The sequence below is a fragment of the Seriola dumerili genome, unplaced genomic scaffold, assembly GCF_002260705.1.
Source record: "Seriola dumerili isolate Sdu_G_001 unplaced genomic scaffold, Sdu_1.0 BDQW01000331.1, whole genome shotgun sequence".
NCBI classification, from domain to species: Eukaryota; Metazoa; Chordata; class Actinopteri; order Carangiformes; family Carangidae; genus Seriola; species Seriola dumerili.
The window spans coordinates 2,475,906-2,501,353 of NW_019174586.1; the positions used below are offsets into that span (position 1 = coordinate 2,475,906).

General features: G+C 40.2%; 1 protein-coding gene across 2 annotated transcripts in view; it reads right to left on the reverse strand.

The window, feature by feature from the left end:
- Nucleotides 1-634: 634 nt before the first annotated feature.
- The window catches only part of macrod1 (MACRO domain containing 1), a 110,153-nt gene continuing 85,339 nt past the window's right edge, over nucleotides 635-25,448 (reverse strand). The window contains exons 6-11 of one of the 2 annotated variants that reach the window (XM_022760297.1): nucleotides 15,680-15,801; nucleotides 13,069-13,099; nucleotides 10,498-10,571; nucleotides 6,764-6,845; nucleotides 4,607-4,636; nucleotides 635-1,115 (exon numbers count right to left, since the gene is read on the reverse strand). In XM_022760297.1, coding sequence (XP_022616018.1) covers nucleotides 4,632-4,636; nucleotides 6,764-6,845; nucleotides 10,498-10,571; nucleotides 13,069-13,099; nucleotides 15,680-15,801 — 314 coding nt within the window. In that variant the 3' untranslated portion in view covers nucleotides 635-1,115; nucleotides 4,607-4,631. The remainder of the gene's footprint in view (nucleotides 1,116-4,606; nucleotides 4,637-6,763; nucleotides 6,846-10,497; nucleotides 10,572-13,068; nucleotides 13,100-15,679; nucleotides 15,802-25,448) is intronic. The other variant, XM_022760296.1, reaches the window with a different exon arrangement.

The window sequence follows — 25,448 nt, forward strand, 5'->3', positions numbered from 1 at the left end:
GTATGGTCACAATACAAATGGATTTTATTACCATTCTAAGAGATACAAATCTTTTAATTATACACTAGTCACTTAAGTTCTTGACTTACATGGATGGAGACTTTTATGTCTCTTATTATCTTACATTTTTTTTATTATGACATACTGTATATTATTGTTGGAAGAACAATAAACACACTATAAATATAATGTTGATATTAACCATCTGACCCAGCCTTACTGATGCTTGTTTATATATTTATATATGTAATTTAATTTAACAAATCATTTTAAAAGCAGACGTCCTTTGTGTGTAAAATCTGAATCTTCAAAGTAACTAGTACCTACAGAGGTCAAATAAATATAATGCAGTAGAACATTCAATATTTCCCTCTGAAATGTAGTGGAGGATAAGTATAAAGAAGCATAATCGAAATGCTAAAGTAGAACTATCTTAAAACTGTGCTTAAGTACAGAATAAATTTTACTTTCCACCACTGCTGACAGATAAACAAATTCCCTCTTCCTGTCTCCTTCACATACAGACGAGAGAAAACGAGGAAGGAAATATTCATGTGAAGTGTTCCCTTGTGATGCTCAGCTCACTGACTCGTATTGCATCCCGAGAAATAATCAATTCACACACACCAGAGGCCTGTGTTATTCGTTTTAATAAGCTTTTTGTCATTGTCTCACACACATGCACACAGAGTGAACTCCCAATATTCTCATAAAGCGCATGGGACACATAACTCACAGGAGGTTGTGAGCTTGATGCAAAGCTACCACTGATCACAGACAATAAAGGTCAAGTTGGAGTGCAGCTAAGGGTGCACACAGTCCATTTTTCAAGAGGATTATCAACATCATTTCACACTTTCATCTTGACACCTCTTCACTTCAACCATTAGTGGGAAAAACAGAAATGAATTAAAATCTGCAGAAGGCCAGTGAGCACTTCAAAAAAAAGCTATCATCCATTTAGGAGTTATCCTCCGGCTGAGGAAGGTCTTGCTCTACATCAACAGCAGGGAGGAGGAATCTGGATATTGAGCGTAGCGGTGTGTATCCACAGCAGCAAAATCTGACAGATCCACTCTCTCAGAGTTTACTCTTGACAGCAGCTTCTGTGGGAGCTGAGAGAGGAAAAAAACACTGTAAAACAAGGGAAGAGAGCATTTTACCTTGGTCATGCAGCGGTTAATAGCATTTTGGCTTTTGGGACGTCCGGTTGCTTCAGAGGGATCTGTTAGTGAGGATTAGTCACTCTCAGTGCAACATGGCTAAAGACACACTCAAAACATGCAAACACAAACACACAGACACACAGACACACAGACACACAGACACACACACACACACACACACACATCAAACAGACAGCTAGTGTGGGTAGTGCCAGTTGTTGGAGACACATAAGGTTTATAGCGGAGACTTGGAGGCCTGCCTGCAGCAGCTCTGTCACACAGACAGACAGTTCCGGTCCATCTACCAGCCAAGCACCGCTACTGCTCGCTCACTGCTGCTACAAAATCTGCTGCACATCCATTAGGGGAGAGAGACACCAACAGCTAGCACAGACATTTTAAAGGGACACACCTGCCTTTTTGGAAAATAACCTCTTTTTAGTCAACTGACCCAGTGTGAAGATTAGAAAGTGCTGATTTCAGGCTTCATGTGAAGCTGCTGAAACTTTAGCATGTTGAGCGGAAGCTAAGATTTTGCCTCATCACAGACATGAGAAAACAGGCCCTATAACTCTGAAGCTGGATGTTTCATTTTTCATTAAATAAAATAACTTTTACAATTTGACCATGAAATCAAAACTAATATTATGCTTGTGAAGCAGCATTAACAGTTAAACAGGAACAAACTCTAAACACAAACTGATATATTATGACCTCAAAAAGTCATTGTGGCAAACATGTTAGAAAACGTTTCCATATTAACACATAGATGCAGAACAATATTAACTTTCATTTGCAGTGTAATATTCTTTCTATTTATCTCTGTTTTGATCTCCACCAACACCTGAGGGATAAATCTGACACTTTAGCTGCTAAATGCTCCACTATGTTCACCAGCTAGTTGCTAACTTTAAGTTGCCTTCCCTCCATTTAGTACCACTCCTGTATGCAGACCACAAAACAAAAACAAAGAGCTTAAAGACATTAAAGCGCTGTGTAGAGCAGGTGGATTTGTCACTATAATCAACATATTTTCACATTATGCATAGTAATTAGATCCATTGTTAATATAAAGTATATATTAGTGGTAAGTGAATATTAGTGCAGCTAAAGAGCTTGTTCGGTAGAATGTAATATTTGATATATTTGTTTTACTGTCTAAATTCTTGCAAGAATTCATTTTCCTTTAAGCCTGTATAAACATTTGGTGTCACCACCCAATAAGAGCATATTTGGGGACTGTGAATGATGGCAGACTTTCTCTCCAACTAGACAAACTGAAGTTCTACTTTAGATACAAACTCTCTTCTTTGAGGTCAAATAGAAATCAGCTTCTGCTCCATTTTTGTCTTCAGTTGAGAATGAATGGTAAGGCTTACTTTTTTTCCCCTAATTTAGGGGGTCTGTGTAGTTCAAGGAACCAACATTTATTGTAAACTGTTAAACTCATACTCACAATTGCACATCATACTGTTTGGTAGTGTGGGTTTGGAAGGTATTTGTTCTTAGTCATTGTTACATTTTCATCTACAAAACAGTCCTTAGTAAACTCAAACCCTACACACGGTATTTAGCTTTTTGTATAGAGCAGAGAGTATAAGGGCATCACAGTTTGAGATCCCATTATTTTTTAGCAACTGATCTTCCCTGCGGCTGCCAACAAAATGAGAGAGAAATCCTTCCTGGTATCAGCCACTACTGTCTGCAAAAAGATCAAAAAAATTAAGACTCTTAACCCAGTGTCTGAGTTTAAAGCTTATGTGAGAGATACAGCTGCAAAGTTGATTGGATTCTGCTTTTATTTTTAATAGGCTGCTCCTCTTTTCTCTCCGACTCTTCTTTAACTCCTTGTCTGTCAGGGCATGTAAGTGAAATACTTTAAATCCTCAGTTTATGGTATGTTTTTATCTTGTCTTATTTCTTTAACTGCGTATGTTTTTATGTGAAACTCTGTGCTGCCGTTGTGGCTAACCAGTATTAAAACATGCTCTGAATTGTAAAGGTAATTGAGTAACATACATATTAATGTTATACTGAGTGATATATTCAAACCCAAGGGGCATTTCTCTGTTGCATTGACTTTACTGCCACTGGAACCATGAAATGTCTCCTTTCATTTAAAATTAAACACAGCTCTCACTGTGTTTCAGCGTCAACCTTGCCTCACAGTGTTGGCTTTTCTTTTGTGTTGTCAGTAGAGTGAGTGAGGGGTTGCCTGTCGGTTAATCTTTCGTGTTAACTTTTCTCATTTCAGTTAATTCATTGCTGCTATCATTTGTCACATAACTGTGGAAGTGGATTTGTTAAAATTAATAAAACCTGATTATTGTAATTGCTTTTTAAAGTCTAATAGCACAGACAGGGGTAAGTTTTAAAAGCACTATATCAGGTCCACAGTTGTTTACACTGCCAACGTCTTACTGTGTGTTAAGAATATGAGTTTGAGTGACTCTACTGTCTGAATAATTCAGGTAAATGTAAGACTTTTTTCTTTTTTTTTCCCCCGCATATGCTAGACTTTGACCAAATTAGATGTAGGGCTGTGCAGCCATACATTTCTAGGATCTGTCCTCAGCAACTTCCTGGTTGTTTTGATGGTCTTGAGTTTGTTGCCGTAGCAGTAAATGTATGCCGAGGCATATGAAAAGAATATCTATCTGTTTTATGAAAGCAGAAAGCATGAGATTGGTTGAGACCTTGCACTCAAAATGTTTTGGAGGCGAGAGGTGAGTTTGATTTATAGCAGTGGTAAAGCATGTCATTAGAGGTTATGGCTGCAGTTGTAATACCAATGCTTAATTTGAATAATTGAGTGAATGACTGATCATGCTTAGGAGCCCAGACTGCTGGGCATTATAACACTATCAATCACAAGTGTAATCAAAACAAATGGGTGAAGTCATCATGTCACAGCTTGAGCCAACATAAAATTTACGTATTTACCAAACTTCATTTAACCACACAGATCAATCTGCAATAATGGCACACTATTTTCTTTTTAGTCTATTTTGAAAAGCATGTGAGACAGAACTTGCAGATGGAAAGGACCTTGGAGGTTTAAAGCGTGGCTGTTTTTTGTTTTTTTTTCATACTTCATTTAAACACAACACTTTTCACCTTTAGAGGAAAATGCTTTTAACATTTTCTCCCTCAGCAAAAGTTTGTAAACTAGCCAGCTTGAGGCCAGCAGTGCCCATTACTTTCATTCAGGGATGCACAGAATGTAAAAAGCCATTTGCATTTAACTGAGGCACAAAAACAGGCAATTTATTCCCAAAATATGACAAGTGCTGGTTGGAGAAAATGTTAGGGTTCCCTTCTATGAAAAACAATTTAGCATTCACACAGGAGTTAGGGCTGCCCAACTACAAACACACTAAATGTAGTTATTTCTCTTAATGGAGCAAACTATACACATTGACACATGCCGTGTTGGTTACCTGAACAATGAGCTGGTGTCATTGGTCAGGCTAAAGGGGTGGGCACAGAAATGAAAGCAAAACACAGATGACTGGGTAAGAATCAACTTTCCAACACTGAACTTGGAAAATAAAAGACACACACACTCGCACCAACAGTCTGCACATTTCTTTGGCCAAACAAGGTCTTAAACACCATTAAAAGAATAGTTCAGCATCTTGGGAAACACACTGTTTTTTTGCTTTTGTCCTCAGAGTGAAATGAGAAGAGCAACAGCCGAGTGTAGTGGCTGTGCATAGCTTCCCTGAGTGTGGTCCTCACAGTTTCCCCATTCACACATTTCCCATCAGGTGTCTAATACGCTGAGAAAATCCAGGTGTAATGTCATTTACGCTTAACCACATACTGTATGTATACACTGATGAGCCAAAACATTATGACAACCTGCCTAATATGCTGTTGGTTCCCCCTGCATACTGCCGAGGCATAGACTCTACAAGACCTCTGAGGGTTGGAGGTGCTCTGTGGTATCTGGCACCAAGACGTTAGCAGCAAATCCTTTAAGTCCTGTTAGTTGCAAGGTAGTCCCTGTCAGAGTCGCTTATATCTTTACACCTACACATTTCTCCTGCGTCCAATACGCTGGCCGCATGCGTCGTTGTTAAGAGATAACCAACGATATTCACTTCATCTGTGAGAGGACACAGTTTTTTTTTTTGCCTCATTAGCGCATGTGTCTCTGTTAGCCAGAATACAAATGTTATTGCATCCATTTTGGTTTTCCCGAGCTACATGTAAATCAGGGTTGGTTCTTACTCCAGTCCAGAGGGGTGGTGGCAATGCACCTGAAGTTTTAAGGTAACAACTAAACACCTCCAGAAGAGGAATCACTTGTGCACTTTAGCTTTAACAATAATAGTTTAAAAAGCCTTCCAAGAACTATCTGTAAACTAACATGCTCTCATGATGCTCCCTCACCCACACAGATCAATGCTCTCTCACACATACATTTACACAGTGGCTATGTATAAAGTTAACTGTGGTAATGTTTGTGAACGCATAAAAAGAAAAAGATACAACATGTAAATTAACTTTAAAGGAGCCGACAGATTTTTTAAGCTAAGCTATCAATGTCCTGAGTCCAGCTCTTAACACACTGACATGAGGTTGTTGTCAAAGCAAATAAGTGTATCTCCCAAAATGTTTGACCATTCCTTTAAATCTTTTTATTATGCTAACCTTTTAATGTTTGCATCTCACACAGGCTACTGTTGATAATGAATGTTGAAAGTCCTAATCATGTCCCTCAACCTGGTTATGTGGATTGTTCTTAGTCTTGTTCTTGCATTTCATAAAACATGTGAATGGCTGTTCCAATAAATACGTCAGAAAAGGAAAACAACAACTGTCTGATTTTTAGTGGTGCAATAAATATGACAAGAAAAAATATTTTGCAGATCACGTCTCGTTGTCTCTCACTGAAATTATTCCACACCATAGCTTACATGACATACTGCTTGTGTAACACAGATCACTATTTGCATTTGACACAGTGCCTTAACTCCCCAGAACCAGAACGTCTGACAATCAATCTGAATTCGTGTTCTGATGAACTGAACTGATTGAATAAATGAATGAAATAAATTCATGAGTAGAATAACAAGGCCGTTTCTCAGATTGTCAGCGATGGGAAAGGCCGAGCCGATAAACAGAAAAATATGCATCACATGTACGGTATGTCAGTATTACACCTCTTAATGTGCTCAAGTGTGTCACTGTGCAATAAAATAACTTGATAAAACACACCTGTCCCACTGTGCATGTTTATGTGTATTTAACTTTTTTGTATGTCACTGCATTGTGTGTATATGTAGCAATGTGTGTGTTTATTTACTGTAATTAAACACAATTAAGTGTGCTGTAGATACACACAGTGTGTCTAATGGCCTTGTGTGTGTGTGAATGTACTGAATGTGCAAATAGCACACAGTGGATGATGCAGAGTATTTATCACACCACTGTGTAAGTCTCTATTAGTGTGTGCAGCTAAATTGAGCTGGGCTGAGCTGCCAACACTGTATATAGGCGTGTGTGTGTGTGTGTGTGTGTGTGTGTGTGTGTGTGTGTGTGTGTGTGTGTGTGTGAAAGAGAGAGAGAGAGAGAGAAAGACAACTCACCAGCAGGGAAATAGAGCGGGAGGTTCTGCAGATACAGTTCCTTATCCGTCGGCAAGAACACACAGAAGATGACTCTGTCCAGCTGACACACACACAAACACACACACACACACACACACACACACACACACACACACACACACACACACACACACACACACACACACATACAATGACCTTTATTACAAGCATATGCAATAAGCATGAATTCATCAATAGCAGAGGGGGAACAATGTAATAGTGTGTGACATTGTGCGGCGGCGATATCTGGAGAACGCAGCTAATGCATCAGTCCATTACTCCCCTATTAGCCCACTATTATGATCATGACACAAGACAGCGCTTACTCCACTGTATGCCAGGGACAGAGTGCTAGAGAGAGACAGCGTGTGTGTGTGTGTGAGAGAGAGAGAGAGAGAGAGAGAGAAAAGAGAGAGAGAGAGAATGAAAGGAAGAGGTTAGACAGGGGAAGGACTTCTGTGTAGGTCTATAAGTACTTGTATTGTACAAGTGTGTGTGTGTCTATGCATGTGTGTATAATAGAGAGAAAAGTAACTGTGTGTTTTAGTGCATGCCCCTGAGTGTTATACTGTGTGAGTGTTTTTGGCACTAGGTTGTCAGTTTTACACACACACACACACACACACACACACACACACACACACACACACACACACACACACAGCCATAAACATAATAGCTTTCAAATAATATTAAGACACTGGTTGTGTGAGTGAGGCTATTTTACAACAATCTTTATGCTCTGTGCTCTTGTGTTCTTTAGACTCTGGCTCTACAGTCTATAATATTTACACTATGCCCTATATAACTGGACATACAGTACAGTGCTCAACACTATGCAGCCTGTTCACTACCGGTTTTATCCTTCCAGGGATATAAACTTCACTGTACTCTCTAATTTCTCAGACTCTGACAAACATTATTACCATCTAATGTCTCCACACAGGTTTTGATTTTTCTGTTCTGGGCGAGGTAGTGCAATTTATAGCCAGGCTGTTCCTATCATGTTCTGCCTGGTGTGGGAGTTTAAGTCTCATTGCTTTCAAAGTCATTTCAGCAGCCTGGTAGCCCGCAGCCCGTGTTTTTCAGTAACAGCTTGTTGCACAATTACCATCACTCGCCAGAATTTGAATGGAGGCTAAAAGGGAAGATATGGAAATGTGCGGTAAGTAACTACATCCCCTGGGCTAAGGTTCGAAATCTCTAACCTCCACGCTGAGTTGCCTTCACTTGCGCCATTTTGCAGCCTCCCTCATTCAAATTAAAGCAAATACTTGTGAGGAGCGATACAAAATGGCCTCCAGAAAATGGCAGCAGTGGGGAGCTCATTTTGATACGACTGCAACAGAGACCCTGGAGATGCTAAAGCTAACAATAACATCAAGTGAATGTAATGGGCTCTCTCGAACTGCCTGTCTTTTAAGGAAACACAGTTCCTGTAAATATTCCCCTCTCAAACAGAAAATCAGTCTACAGCAAAGTTTATTTTTCACATCTAGCATGGTTGTCGTTGTACTCACTGACCTGCTGCGGAGAACACGCTGACACAAGCAGACTTTAAACACACATTAGCTTCACTTGACCATCCTGACATGTGATGCTGTATTTTACTGGCTTTTAGTTTGTATTGAATAAATGTAAATTAAAAATGGTTTTCAAACTGTCATAAACCAACTGAGGTTCAAAGTTCTTTCTTGATCTTGGAAACAGCAGCTGAGAAAACAATCTCACCACGACGTCCATTTAGTGGCTGTTCTGGAGCTTTCAATCGTATGACAGGATCCTCTTAATCAGATGGAGTTTAAATGTTCAATTGTTTTCTGAGCCCTTTTAGGACTTAGAGTTCAAAAGGTCAAGCTCAACATCTACAACTGACCGTCAGCAACCGGTATCAGCATTTAAAGAAAAACAAAAGCTCTGTCACAGCCAGCAGCATTAACCAGCACTGCAGTATTTGCCCACTTGTATGAGGATGGTATCAGATTTTAGGTTAACCTTTGAAGCTCCGTCTTGCTCTTTGTTGGATTTGGGAAGGTTTACACTCCAGCAACCCCAGCCAAGGTTACCTGAGGTAGTGTTACATTTGCCAAACGTATTCCTGAAAACACATTGTTTGCTCAGCAGTCAAACAGGGTAATTTAACAGTGTTAACTAGCTCTACACTGCAATACAAGAACAATTATTTTTCTTAATTTCCACTGTCTTTTAAATACGGTTGAGGCTGCTGATTTCGGCCTGGGACCTGTTAGCTTTAGCCTTTTAACGCGTGTAATCATCAATACATACAGTATTTATGACCCTGTCAAAAAGCACTTGTATCTAACTATTTACACCTGATAAAGTCGATGGCAGCCACTGTCTGAAATCAAGGATCCATTATTAAAAAACAATGTTACGTAATGTTATCATTATTATCATCATGAAAATAATGATAATAATAAACTGTATTTGTACAGAACAGAAGTTCACAGGGGCATCAGCAGGAACCTGGGGGATTGTGATGAAGATCATGTGATTTAATTGAAATCTCCACAACAGCTAGTAAATGGTCCTCATCATGGGACTGTTTTCTCAAATGTCATACATTGCTTTTACTGAAACTTTCTGATCAACTTTGACTCTTATATGTAACATATAACAACTATGAAACTTGGTTGTTACTTTCTTGCAGCATTTTTATTATTACCCCTGATGCAGCATGCTGGCACATCGCCCCGTGTCTTGGGTCCATTTTGTTTCTTAGTGTGTCTGCAATTTTCAATTTCATTTTCTACATTACAGCACTTCAAGCCAGAGCAAGCCCGGCAAAACACGCCATAAAATGGAGGCAGTTCAATTAAAGAGTAAACTCAATTTCCTCTGGTGAGCATTCTTGCTTTATATGTATGCAAATTAACTAGGTCTCACATCCTCATTTGTTTACAATAACCCCCCCCCCTTAAAAAACACACAGTGGAACTATTTCTGGGCAGAATGTAAATACATGTCTCATTGATTTGGCTTTCTGGTCTTATTTTCAGCCGTTTAAGTCTTGTTGACTGCTGTCTTTATGGTGAGACATATAACGTTTAATGTTCGTTTGTTGGGCTCGGAGCAGCTGACGGCATCAGTTGACTGGTATTGCTACAGAGACTCTGGAGACACCAGCGCTAACAATAACATCGTCAACACCCTCTCTGGGAGGTGACACAGCACAGTGGTTACAGAGAGGGAGACCGAAAAGAGGAGTGGGAGGAGACCTAAGAGGAGAAGGAGGAAGAGGGGAGGAGAGTTTAAAGCATGTAAACGACTGATTGGAAAGTTTCCTCTTTGTTCCAGTGTCCCATCACCCCCCTTTCCCCCTTCGTCCCTCCCCTCCAGTCATCTATTCCATCATTTTGTCTTTTCTCAGCTCGCAGTTCCTCCGGAGAGAAAGTGTGTGTGCGTGTATGTGGTTTAGTCCCGCAAGGAGCTAATTAAAACGCAGACTTTGCCATGAGCATAAGAGCCAGAACTTGGGCGTGTGTGTTTAGATGTACGTTTGTGTGTGTGTATGTGTCACTGTGTGTGTGTGTGTGTGTGTGTGTTGTGTGTATGTGTTTTCTCAATACACCCTTTCCCTCGCTCTCACCAGAAAACAAAAACAACAGCTGTGAAAGGAATAATACCTAGAGGAAATGGTGGGGTAAAACTGACAGTCATGCAGACACAAACACACAGACACACATACACACCTTGTCATGATGTGCTTCCAGATACTCCCTCACTGTTGCTAACGCCTCATGCACAGCCTGTTCGGGTGGATATCCTACACAAACACACACACACAACATCAAAAATATGCACACAATTTGCAGGAACAGGTGCGGTGACAGATCTGTGTGTTTGCGTTCAGTTGTCGTCTGCACGTTTCTTTTTGTTTTTGTTTTTTTTTTTTCAGACAGGTATGTGTTCTTCTTTCCACTATTCTAACACCGGGTTCTGTGTTTTCTCACTTCCTCTCATCCTTACTTGCCTATTTGGGAAAGAAGCAGACACAACACACTTGTTGGTTACGAGGAGACAGATGGAGAAAGACTACAGTGCTGCTTCTTTATTCATTCAGCTGCAGAGACCTTTCACTGCTAGAAAAATATCCCCACTGCTGGAAAAGCAACACAAAGGCAGTGAAAATTTATCATCTGGTCAAACTGCACAGCCCAAACAAACACACACTGTGTGATTATATAGTAATTATTCCATACATCAAGAGAGTCTGTTCAACATCAGAACATAGGGGAATACAAGGAGGCGCAGATTAGCACTGAACAACATATTGTTTCAGCGTAGCATCAAAATAAACACATGCAGAGTTCACACTGAAAGGGATGTAATATAATGTGTTAAATTGGGCCCACTATGGTTTGTTATATGAATCATTTTACCGCGTGTGTGTTTAAGGTTAGGGCAAGGGGCTAGGAAAGGCATTATGTCAATGACAAGTCCCCATGAATGTAGTAAAACAACACGGATGCATGTGTGTGTGTGTGTGTGACTTATTTTCACTTTTTTTTTTACTTGTTTATGTGTTTATTGGTGGCAACAACAACAATACATCTGTGTGCCTGTGTTTATGCGGTGTACACACTGGCTGTGTTTTCCATCACGTGCTTGTTTCCAGTATCAGTCTTTCTGTTTAACCAGAGTGCTGAGCCACTCGGTGCCACTTGTCACATTATCTCCTGCAGCCCAGAGGTGGTTCTCAGATTAAGGCCTTGGATTAAGACCGGCAGATTAAGATAGATTAGGCCAGAGATTGTGTCAGATTGACTGTAATCCCCCTTCACACTGGCAGGAGGGAGAGTTAAGGATAGTGCTTAAACACCCCCCGGGGTGGGTTTGGCTGTGAGGGCTGGTTGTCGACACTTGTTTCCCATTGCTAGAGAGAAGAAAAGGCCAAAGTTCTGATTTACTGAGTGAGGTATCCATGTCTTCCTCTCCATGTTTCTCTGTCTCTTTCCTCCCTGAGTGTTTTGTAGCAGGAGGGGAGTTGGGAGAGTAACAAAAGGATACCTGCTTTTTTCCAGATATAAGCAGTTTTTAAACTCTGCACCTACTTTGCTCATCGTCTTTTTAGGAATATCTTTAGATAACTTCTAAATAACAGATGTTTGAAAGAGGAAAGAATCAAGGATTGTTTTGGGTTTTACAGGTAGAGATGTGTCTTAACTGCTGTTAAAGCGGGATGGTGGTAATCAACACTGTGTCACCCACTTTGGGATGTGAAGAAATTGAAAAATAAGGTAGCAGTGGTGCCAAAATGACTTCCAACCAGTCACAGTAGTAATTTTTCGATAATTCTACAGATGACCTATTTGATTCGAGCTGATTTTGAAGTGCTGAAAACCATTTGAAGAAACTGAGAAACTTTTAGTGGAAAAAAAAAATGTCATCAATGTTTACCACCTCACCGACATACGCAGTCACAGTGGCAATTTCAATCATTCTAGCTGATTAGACCTTGTTAGAGTTTAGGTGAGCAGACCCGTGCTGGGAATTATGTGAGGTGACTTACTTTAATGATAAGAATAGCAAATATGTTTTGGGGGGAATGTAATCGCTGCCTTGATTACTTTCAGCAGAAACTTTTTCTCCCCAGCCCAGGAAAGGTTATGTTATTGGACAACACAGTACTACGAGTAGGTGGTCAGGGTGAATGGTGGGACTACAAACTGCAGGATTTTGACATTGTGGTTTGCGCGTTGCATCACACGTGTGGTTTAGTATGCGCTACTAAAACACTTTGGTAAAGGCTGGGGAAATATTTTGATTAAATATTTAAAATGTAAACGCTTCCTGACTTGTGCCTCAAGTCACTTGAGTCATCTTTCCTTAACATTAAGCTGGAGCTTTGAGCCACATAAACATAACCTTAAAAAAATCATAATTATCATGGTTTTATTAGCATTTTACAACTAAAAATATATAATATATATAAATACATTCCTAAAGAACATTCCCTCATTATGTTCTGTTATGTTGAGACAGTCGTGTCTCCATGACGTCAGAGGTCATTACACTGACTAACATTCATTTCCTGGAGTCTTTCTCTAAACTTAACCATAACTAGCACTTGCCAAACCATTAACCTAACTAAGGTTTAACAATTTATGTTACGGGGACTTGCTTTTTGTCCCCATGAGGACGACATGTCCCCATAATGTGACTATATAAACAGATTTAGGTCCCCACACTATTCAACATATAAAAATGTCATGCATTTGTTCTGGTTTGAGGAGGAGACACACATAAACACAGACACTGACCGTAGATTCCAGTGGAGATGCAAGGGAAAGCCTGCGGAGAAAAAAATGGCAAACAAAGTGGTTACAGTCTGTTGCTCAAAACATAACAATAACACTCTCTCTCTGAAAAATTACACTCTACGGGATCTTGATGGTGTCTTTCTCCTGATTGTTTTTTATGGCAGCCTCTTTTCTCCCTAGATTTTTACATCCACCCAAGTTCAAACTGTTGATTATCCTCTGACAGTGAGGCCTGGCAGAGAAGGACTTCCTTCCTGGACAGCAGCTCTAACCAGGCATTATTATAGCACTTCTAACGGTGGGTATTATGAGGGGTATCATAAAAAAGAAAACAATCACTTATATACTGTACGGTATTATATTCTAGTAACAAAAAGGTCAAGTTATAATATGTAGCATTTCAGTCCTGGTTTAACAATACATGTTCCAGAGTTACATTCAAAATAATGCATATACCCGCAAAACAACAACTGGGGGTATCTACACTGAGCCCGAACCAACTGCACAACTGGCCTTTATTCATCCTGCCGTGAGAACCTGGACTAAATTTTTCAATGGAATTGTTTATATTGATAACATGTTGGAGGGGTGCTCATCCTCAAAAATGGCAGTAAGAGCCGGCCGCCCGCTGCTCTTCATCTAACAGCTCACTGTGTTTATTCTATAATAAAAGCCACTTGCGTCTCGGCAGTTGAATGCTTTTCAAAGATTTTTTTCTCCAACTTACAATGATTCCCTCAGGGGTTAAGATGCCGACCATGAACCACAATGATCCTGATCTCAATTCTTTTGAGTACTTTTGTTGCATCCCTCACTCAGTCGTTTCCTGTCGCCTCTCTATTCTCGTTACATAATAAAGGCATAAAATGCCCCCAAAAATGATTATAAAACAATCCTTACATGTCTATGTATATGGACATTGAAAGCATTGGTGTTCACTTTAATTGTCCCTTTGCTTACTGGCTGCTTTTCTTGAGGCAATTTCAATTATTTCCAGTTGAGCAAAAAGCTAATTCAAATACAAATGAAGTGGGTGTCTTTTTTTTTTAACCAAATTCTTTCTTTTTGTCACTACCAGCATAGACAGCAGGAACAATTACAGTACAAATAGAAACAACTTCTTCAATGTACATATGGGCATGGGAGTATTGTTCTAAGACAGACTTGAAAAAAATGTGAACCTATTAGTCTGAAGCAGCAGCAGTAAGAAATGTTCAGTTTGCATTAGCAGTAACTTAAGACACCTCTGATACGGGTCTAGGAGAACCATCAGTAGATAATGAGATTCCTTTCAATTCAATAAAATTACAAACAGTAACATTTAAGTACATGCATGCATCGTTTCCTGAGTGAGTTGGTAATTTAAAACCTGCTCAGGAAAGGCAGACTACACCAGAAACAATGAAAAGCACTAAAGAGAGAGGCAGTTACACAATGTAGATACACTGAATGGCTTAACAGTATCAAGATAGGGCTTTACATAAGGAAAATCTAAAGGATTGTAAATTTAAGTCATTGAAATCAATGTCAGGCAGGTTCATGCCACATCCCTGGTTCTGAGTTGCGTCAAGCAGCCAGTAAACTTCAAAATAAAACAAATCTGACAGATTCTCAACCTGCTGTCAAATGCTGAATTATGAGCAGATGCCAGGATGCTCGCTGTGTCTCCAGATCTGTTCGTTTAACCAGATTGCGGAGCAGGCAACTCAGGGTGAGAGCAGACATGACTCACAAGTTCCTCAAGACGAAAGGTAAACATATCAATCGATGGAAGTAAACCAAAAACAAAAAACATAAAGGGCTTAATGTAAAGAAACACACAATTCTGTTGCTAGGTTGAAATAAGGTTAAATAAGGTTTAAAAAATATCAACAAGTATGTGTGACGCATTCAGCACAATCAATGTCTCATGTTTGGTTATGAACGTGCAGTTTTGCTTGTGCGAAGAACATTTGTTTTTACTTGCTGTAACTTTAGTTGTAACAAATACAGATTGTTTGCAATTAGTAAAATGTAATTTTATTTTAAATTCTACTCTGTACAGAACAGAAACTGTAAATATTCAGTGCTTATCTTCCCACAGACTCCATGAGTCCTTTCTTTTACTCTACCTCTGACTTTATTTTGATGTTGCCTTAGTGTTTTTCTTTGACTTTCACACCTGGTTCTGTTGTGAAACCTCCTGCCTGGAGTGTCTCATACAATCCTCTTTCAAGTCAGTGCTCCTACCTGCAGCTCCCTTTTTCCTCCTTCCATCTATTTTAGTTTGAATGTAGTTTCCTTTGAAAAATCTGTATTTCCTAACTCTTCTCTCTTAGCTCAGATTTCTTTTTTAACCTTCTGGAGTCGGCCATCACACCTATGGAATCTCGTCACACAGTCCTGACTGCAGTACTTTCTTTCAACTTATCCCTACCTCTTTTCTGTCTGCCTGTTCTCCCAGTCTTCAGCGGCCCCCTTCCTTTAACCTTCTCTCTCTCTCTTTTACCATAACCTCCTTTGTTCTCTCTGCAACAAAAACTCATCACTTCATTCTTTGTTTTTCTCCTTTCCTTTTTGTCCTATAGCCATCGTCCTCTATCATCCCCTCATCTCATCCCTCCCTTCTCACCACAGAACGTGCAGCATTTTCAGTGGCTGCTTTCAGGCTGTTCTTGTAGCACGACCTCAGAGCTTTCCTCTGCCCCTCTCCAACTCCTCCTTTTGCTATCGGCCCCACAGTGTGGATCACATCTGCAGAGAGACAGAGAGAGATGAGAAAATGAAGCAATTTTTTTATGTAGTGTGAGAGAACTGAGTAAAATACAATCGACACGTCCTGAGTTCACACTCTCCAGAGTTAAATTCCACATTTATTGAGTGTTTATTATTGCAGCCATGTTTAATTTAGTCCCACATAAACAGTCCTTATACATCTGAGCTGAGTAGATGGCACTACACATCTCTGCCATGTTATAAATCTCCTGAAAACTTTGCAGACACGTCACCTCTGCCATCACAAACAATGCTGGAGCCATCATGGTGGTCTTGAAGAGTGTTTCCCAAATATCTGATCTTGTCATGGCACACTGTCTGTTTTCAAAAACATCACCAGTGCAGACTGCTGAACACTAGAAACAAAAGCTGTTGTTCGTCTTGACTACAAATCTGTTTTTGTGAAACTCTGAATCCTCTAATCTGGAACAGATTACATAGCCTTGTAATCAGACCTGATATACAGTGGTTTCAGAAAGTATTCAGGCCCACTGCACAAGTCATCGTGTTGTAGATTTAATTTTACATGGATGAAGTTGCCATTTTGCCCATCAATTGACACTCAATAACACATACTGACAGTGTGAAAAACATGTTTTAGAAATGTTGAAACACCTGAAATTGATCATTTACCAAAGTATTCAGAGCTATAATTCATGTCTCTGCAGAAGACCCTTTGGCAGCGAGTACAGCTTCAAGTTATCCCATTCTTCCTGGCAGATCCTCTAAAGCTCCATCAGATTGGATAGGAAGCATCTGTGAACTGCCATCATCAGGTCTCTCCACAGACGCTCTATGGCGGTTTATAAGTCTGGGCTTTGGCTGAGTCATTCGAGGACAGTCACAGACTTGTCCTGAAGCCACTCCAGTGTTGTCTCGGCTGTTTGCTTCATGACATTGTCGTGCTGAAAGGTGACCTGTCTGATGCACTATGGAGCAGGTTTTCTTCAAGGATCTCTCTGTATTTGGCTGCATTCATCCTTCCTTCAATTCTGACCTGTCTTCCTGTCAAAGCATGATGCTGCCACCATCATGCTGCACTGTAGAGATGGTATCAACCAGGAGATGAGCAGCGCCTGGTGTTTGCCAAACACAATGTTTGGAGTTCTGCCCAGAGAGTTCAATTTTTGTCTCATCAAACCAGAGAATCTTTTTCCTCATGTTCTCAGAGTCCTTTAAATGTCATTTGGCAAACTCCAAGCGAGCGATCATATGCCTTTTACCCAAAGTGGCTTCCATCTAGTGACTGTGAAAGTAAAACAGCATAAAATGTTCATCATTTATTCACTTATTTATCCACTTCAGAAGTGCCTCCCTGCCCCCTATAACTGTGTTACTGTGAAAATACCACATGCAGGCTGTTCAGACGCTCTCAGCCCATTCCCGAAAAGGAGCTCCCAGAGATGTGATCTTGTTCTGATGCTTGTGGTCTCCTGAGGTTACCATGAGGTCGACACTGATGTTGACTTTATCTCTTTCTAAGGTCTGTCAGTTTGTGATTGGGTGACTGTCTTATGTAAGCAACAGAGAGACAAACAATTGGGTGTTTTTTCTATTTGCTGGAATATTATTAATACTGAAATTTGTAAAAAAAATTGACTTTGGACTCCTGTGAGTTAATGTCTTTTAACCATAAAGGCCTCTGCTGAGCGCTGCTGAGATGGACGTCCTTCTGACAGGTTCTCCCGTCTCTGCAGAGGATGACTGAGGCTGATAGTGACTGTTGGTCCTCCTCGCCCGGTTACTCAGTTTGTCCGGACGGTCAGCTCTAGGAAGAGTCCTGTTGGGTCTGAACTCTTTATATTTCTCAATTATTGAGGCCACTGTGCTCCTGAGAAAACTCAAAGTTTTTTTTTTTTATATATTTGCCCTCACCACAATTCTACCACAGAGGTCTACTGAGATTTCCTTGGATTTCATGGTTTGTTTGTTTTTTGCCTGACATGCAGTTTGAATTGTGAGACCTTCCATACACAGGTGTGTGCCTTTCTAAGTCCAATCAATTCAATTAGCCACAGGTGGACCCCAGCCAACTTCTAGATAATCAAAGCAAACAGGATGCACCTGATCACAATTTGGACTGCCACAGCAAACAGTCTGATTACTTTTGTGAATTAGAGATTTTAGTTCTTGATTTTTAATAAATGTGTAGATTGATGAGCAAACATGACAATTTAATCCATAAAAAATCTACAACACAAAGAAGTGTGCTTCCTGTCCTTTGCTTTTGTAGATTAGGGTGTGTGTTTAGGAGACTGAGAGTATAAGTGGCTTCACACAGGTCTGACTCATTATTGAACTTGTTATTTGCTGTTAATGTAACATATCTGGTAGAGGCCAGACAAGCAGTGAAAAATGAAAAGAAGAAGAGAAAGTTTTGTGTGTGTTTTTTTTTAAATTGCAAAATATAAAATTCTAAAGTCAAGACAGGGAACAAGACAACAAGTGCAGATAGTGAGTGTTATCCTGAGGTGATACTGCAGAGAGAATTGTTTGATTTGTTGTTTTGGGCTGTGGAGCAGCTCTGAAGTTTGCTGTTCATCTTTTTACCCATAAAATAAAATCTGAACTACTTACATCAAGAGAAGACAAACAGGAACACCCTCACATCAAAACTGCAGGCCAGGCTCTGCAGTTGTGAGCACATTAGGTGGAAGGTAGGCCATGTTTTTCACATTTACCATTAACATTTCATCCAGTAACAGATTGACTTTACATCCCATTTTCACGTCATTATTCATCATCTGAACAGCTGACAAAGTTGAGTTGTGGGCAGCGATTCACAAGTCTGGAATCAAGCTACAGAAACTGCTCTCTTTGTCACCTCCCATATAGAGGATACAAGTATCCTTTAATGTGTGTTTTTAGCAGCACACCTGTGCAGCCATAAAAACACCGCTGTCACTGGTTTAAATACTACATACAAATAATTGTCCCAGGGTGTTTGTCATTAGTTAATAAGTCAACAGTCTGAAAAAGTAGAGTTGTGTCCAAAGCGAGAAATCTGCTGGTTAGTTTGGTGTTGCAGGCCAATTAGCCTGCAAGCTACCTAAGCAAACAGGCCTATGAGCTGCCACTGTTTCCGAGAGCTGATGACCTCCAGCATGGCTGCCAGACGATGCGTCATGTCACCAAAGAAGCTCTCTCTACTCTCTATTTGAAATGACTCTCACGTAAATGCTTTACTACCAGTTTGTGGCGAACAACAATAATTGAAAAGAACTTCCTTTGTCTCTCAAGTTTACAGCAATGATGTCTTTCACTGCGTCTAATTGCTTTGTACAATATATTTGCCATGTTTTTCTCTTGTGTAGCAGCGGGAACACTTGACTAATTCATACTGTTTCTTTGTCAAGTTGATGACTGTTTTTTTTTATCTGAAAAAACTATTTCAGTTGGAAGAATTGATTAAATAAAGGTTAAATGAACTGAATTGAATTGAAGGCAGAGAGAGAGCGAGAGAGCGGGAAGGAAGGTGGGGAATGAAACAGAACACCTAACAAACAGAAGCTGAGTGAGGAACAGAGAGCTGCAGTCGAGATGCGGTTTAACCAGCCTCTACACGCCTACGCCAACTCCACCACACATTCTGATGAGGCTCAGCATGTTGCTCTCAGCGTGAATCCCAGCACTGTGATAAAACCTAGCCGGACCAGCGCCTCTACACACACGGAAAAAGAAATTCCATTTCAACAATACATTAATCTAGTATTGAGACTGGTATTTTTCTTAACAGGATCCCATGGAGTGAAATAAGAGGGATTTTTGTCCATCAGTAAAGAAATCGCGTCACTAACTGCAATATCTCATCAGTAAAGGCTGTTATTACAGTGTAGTTTATGTGCAATAAAGTACTGTATTGACTTGTAATAGTATAAGTTTAAATACCAAGAGCCAAAATATGATCCACTAACTCTTCTGGACAACATAACATTTAACTGATGTAACAGATATGAAAAGATAAGGTGAAAACATTTCTTTTTAAGGTCTCTCTATCATTTCTGAGTGGATTTAAGGAGGATTGTTTGTGATGGACATTGGAGACACAGTAAATCTAAAAATACATGTATCATGTTTGTGTGGTCAGATTTGACAGAGGTGTAACTAAGAGAAAGATCGCACTTTTTGAAGTAAATGGCGGTTATCTGGCGTTCGGGATTTTAAGGTACCATAACTGCTGCCATGAGCTGTGTGTCACTGCCATTGATGCAACCGTTGACCGTGTTGATAAACGGGCCACATCAGCAGGCCAACAGACTACAATAACCATCTTCCTGTTAAGACATAATGCTGTCATGCACCTGTCTCTTTCACCTCATGCAGTATTGTTGCCTCACATCTCGCAGTTGTTCATTTGAATATCGCCTAACAACTTTTCGATGGCTCAAACAACACAAATGGTAGAAAAGGCACTCCACAGCCCACGATCCACCTACAACCATTTTTAACAACCCAATCAAATAAAAAGTTGGCCCGCTGGGAGGAAAACCACCCAATTTGGCAACTCTGCTGATCTGGCAACAGCTGCTGTATTTCAGTATATTGACCTTATTTCCAAAAAGTTCATAAAATGAACTGAATGATAGTGAAATTAGCTCACTACAATTCAAAACAATATGAGTCTAATTATTAATTATATTAAGATCGACATTAATAGAGCAATTTCTCTCTATCTCTGTCTGTCTCTTTCTCTCTCTCTCTCACACACACACACACACAGTTAACAAGCTGCAGATTGCACAAGCACAGAAGAAGCCCAGAAGACGCTCTTTAATCCAACCCTCAGCGGATCGGAGGCCATTAGACAGAAAGACTTAACACAGTGTTTGGGACTTTTTGAAACATGATCTGGTGATCCTGTTTCAAAACCAGAAATTCATAGCAGAGGCATGAAACGCGTTCTCACATCCACTTCCCCAATATCCGTTGCAGGCTTGTTTGTTGTTAGAAATCGCTGTAGTTGTAGCCATTGACAAGGAAATTCTGCAACATAACCACAATCAATAGATGGACATTTGGTTAGTGACGTAGGATGTGCTCATTATTCCCAGCCTGTGGAACAGAGCTCCTGCTGCCAAAAAACTGTTGTACTGTGTTTTTCCTATATAACAAAGTATATGAGATGCAAATCTGATAGGGAGCAAAGTCTTGCGAAAAAGGAAATATAACATAACTTTATGTGATACATATTACGAATAATTGTCACAAAGGGTCACAGACGGGTTATTCTTTCCCAGTAAAAAAGTGGCATTTATTGTTTGTAGTCTTTGGTATATATTTGATTCTGTTCTACAAACTGAAAACACAGTACAGCATTAAATCAATACTGATTAGAAATTGAAGCTCGCTGAAAACTTCCGGTGACTGAAATACGAGAACATGCAGGAAACTTACACTTACCCATTTACACACCCAGCAGACACAAAGCAACACTAACATTTATCTGAAGGTGTGTTTCTGGACACGTTTTGGTCTCCACCAACTCCTGCAGAAAATATCTGGCTCTTTAGCTGATAAATGATCCACTTTGTTCCCCAGCTAGTTTTTAAGTTTAAGTTTTAGTGCTGTTTTGGCATCTCTTATAAGGAACTCTTTTTAACGGTTGACTGTACCAAATGAAATTGTGTGCTGTGCTTAGCATAGTATTTACACATTTCCACTGCTCTTTTAAATCTAGCAGCAGTTTCAATAAAATAGTCCTCCTGCAAACATTAAACAGAAGACAAGGAGCTCTGCTGTAATGTCAACTTCATCAAAAACTATATGCTGTGATGCTTCAGTGTCCCCCTAAGAGCAGAAGTGTGTGGAAGAAAGTCTGAAAGAGAACTGCTTACAGCGGAGTCAACAGACATGGACTGAAAGAAACTTGGTCTGAATAACGTGATAGTCCTTCATTGAACTGCTCACTGATGATGAAGGAGAGTGCAGTCCCTGAGAAATCACTTAGTCTGAGTGCATGAACCCACACAGAAAGAATAGTAAGTGCTCCAATCAAAGCCTGTTTAGACATTGACATGGCTATTAGACACTAATATTCTCCAATTGCATAGATCATCAAGGGTTTATGCTGTATAATTTCGTTCATATCACATGTAATGTGAGGTGGATGTGCAGACTACTAACAGTAGAACATTTTAATGATGGTCAAAGTGTAAAAATTCTTCTCTGACTCATGTTTCTCCAGCTCCAACTTTATGATTTTTCTCTGATTTGCCTAATGAATTGTCCATATTCATTGTGCATTCAGCGTATGAGTCATTTTATGCAGTTTTTAGGCCATATTGATGCAACAGTTGGCTCTGTAAGAGCAACAGCGTGTGTGTGTTAGTGTTTTGTGTCTGTATGTGAGTGACGAATCATTGCTTCAGCCTCTCATCAGTGATGATCCTTCTGGAGGTGTCATAGGGCTAATTCAGAAAAACATCTGTAATCAGCGATGGGAGGATCACACTTGATAAACCTTATGACTCCGTCCCTACTGCCTGACTCTCCTCTCAGTCTACATTTGTTCAGCTCAGTGTCTACGCAGATGTCTATGTTAATTCTCCACCAGACGCTGTTTGCAGTTTTCTCAATGAGTGCTGGCTGCTGGCTGATGCGACGTTAAGTGCCACAACATCAACCAGCTACATTTTATTCTCTTACACTTACAACAGTGTATTATCATGTACTATATTCTGTCCATGTTGTGGCTTCACTGGTCTGTGCACCAACGTAGACAGTGAGTGCAAAAGGACATGAACAATCTAAAATTTTTTCATCAACAATTACTTTGATTGTGGATCAACCTCTTAAAAAACAATGAAGGAGAAGTGACTATGAACAAAATCTGCATTCAGGCACAATTTATATATTTATAAATTGTTTTTATTTACAACTGTTGAATTACTTGATGTTAGGGCGACATGGTTGAAATAATTACCGTGATATTAATCTGGATATTTTCCAATATATCGTGTTATGGCACATGAATGCAAAATCAAATCAAATAATCAAACTGATATTCAAAGCAATGACGTGCAATCCACTGCTAGGCATCACATTTAGGTATTAAGCAAAACTAGGGCTGCAGCTAACATTATTATTTTGACTATCTGCTGATTATTTCCTCGGATCATCAGTTCATCCTTCAGTCTATTAAATGTCAAAATATTTATGAAATTGTCCCAATGATAGTTGACTTTAACAATTAACAGATTTTCAAAATAGTTGCCCATATTTGACTATTTCTGCATTAATTTTGTGTTTTTTCTAATCACAGCTTACACTTCTAGCTGTAGCTCGCTACTGATTGATTTGGACGACAGAAATTCATAGGGTGATAACGATATAAGATCATATCATTTGGCTTTTTTAAGCTTTATCTTGAGTTTTGCTTATCAGCAAAATGTGCTGATGCAAAATGAGTCTCAGTCACAGCTCATCACAGACCCCTGGCCCAAACAACGTCACATCAACATACCTCAAAATATATTAAACTTAATGCTGTATTTTGTTCAGTCCTGTAGCTGCCAAAAGACCATCAGAAAATCCTGTATTATTCTCACGTCAGAAAAAACACTGGTTTAAAACTGCGAGTTTAAGAGCATCCAAGAACTGACTATAGGATGAATCACAATTGTGATTCATTACTTGGTGAGAGGCAACAATTTTATTTATAGGGTATGAGAACGCTGCAGAGGACTCTTTAAATAGCAGCAGAGATAGATCAGAACATGAGAATTAGTTAAAATACACAGCAGATGAAACACTCACTGACACGAGTTTAATTACTGTGGTCAAACATGAAGTCTCGCATGTAGGAGCAAATTAAAAAAAAAAAAAAGAATAATAAAAAAAAAACGCACAAACACGAAGGAGTACAGTGTGATCACAATAAGACAGTTTGGCACATATTTGCTCTCCATGTGTGTTTGTCTGTGAGTTGTGTGGTTGTTTATTTTGTCACGTGTGTGTTTACTCCCTCACTCAGTCTGAACTACTCCAGTAGTCAAGTAGCCCAGGGTGAGTGTGTGCTCTCAAAAAGTCGTTCAGCCGTGCCAATGCATCAACGCAGCACTCAGCGGTGGCCAGGTTCACAACTCGGCCGAGTGTGTGTGTGTGTGTGTGTGTGTGTGCAGTACTGTATGTGCAATGCTGGTTCGGTTCAACAGTGGGTCACTTGGTGGTCATTCATCTGCATGTCATCTGCTAAATGTCACTGCTACACACACACACACACACGTACACACACACACACGCACGCAAACAAATTTATTCACTGTTTCTGCTAGAATTGAATTGGAATCTATAATTGCCATGGTGATTTTTCCTCATTCCTAACCCAATCATCTGTTGTTCTGCCCTTTTTTTCCCTCTTTTTTCCCTTGTTTACCAGGGGCATTTCCTCTTCTTCCTCTCCATCATCCTTTCTCACCTCCTCTCCCCTCTGTCTCTCCATCTCTTCCCTCTTTCCCTTCTTCTCACTCCATCTTTGTTTCACTCTCTCCGTCCTTCGTCGTCACCCTCCTGTCTCCCTCCATCACCATTACCTCATCCACTCATACCACCTCTCCTCTCACCCCCATTACCCTCTCCTCCATCCCTCCATCACCTCCTTTCTATCCCTTCTTTCATTTTCTCATCCCTCTCTCTCCTCCCTCTTTCTCTCCATTATCCTCTTTGCCTCTGCATTATTCTCTCTCTCTCCCTTCCTTCCTCCCTTTCCCTATTAGACATTCCCCTCACCCTCCTCTTCCTTACCTCTCTCTCTCTTTCTCTCTCTCTCTCTCTATCTCTCTCTCTCTCTGTCACCTGAGGTAGACGGTTTTGTCAGGAGTCGGCCTTATTTACCGCCTCTCTTCGCTCCTGTTTACATTATCGATCGGCAGGGTTGCTTTAGTTCCACCATACATCAACCCCCCCCCCGCCCCATGCTACTCCTCCTCCTCCACCCCAATGTTACGGCTGCTAGCTCACATTACCCAGAAACACAGAGGGTGGTGAGGGGTGGTGGTGGGTGTTGGCTCGATGGGGAGATGGAAAGCTAGCGGAGCATGTTAGGATGTGTGAGGGATTTATGTGTGAAGGAGACAGTGTGTTGTGGATAGTGTGTGTATAGAGCGTGTGTGAGCAGCAGTATTAAAGGGAGTGGATGTGTGTCTTGTGAAAGTGTGTGTGACTTGACTGTACGAGCTTGTATATGTGTGTATATTCAAAATACCGAAAACACCACCCAATGTGTTGTGCATGAAGCTGTTGTTTGGTTTTTGCTTTGCTAACAAATGACGTATTACACTACATGGCCAAAAGTATGTGGACGTTATAACGACATGTGATTATTGAGCATATTCCAAGAACCATCGATCGGCCAGCGCTACTGGGCAATAAGACCCGGTGAACAGTTGGTGTTAGATGGGGTTGAGGTTGTTGTTCTGTACAGCCAGTCATATTCTTCCCATTCTTCTTTATGGTCCTAACTTCGTGCACAGGAGCACTGTCATGTTGAAACAGGAAAGGACCTTCACCACTAATCTGTTAGCCTACAGGATGTCTAAAATATCACTTAGTCCTATTTATTTGTCTCTTGTAGAAAAAAAGGCCACATTGAGCTCCCACAATTATCTTATCTTTGGCAACACATTGAG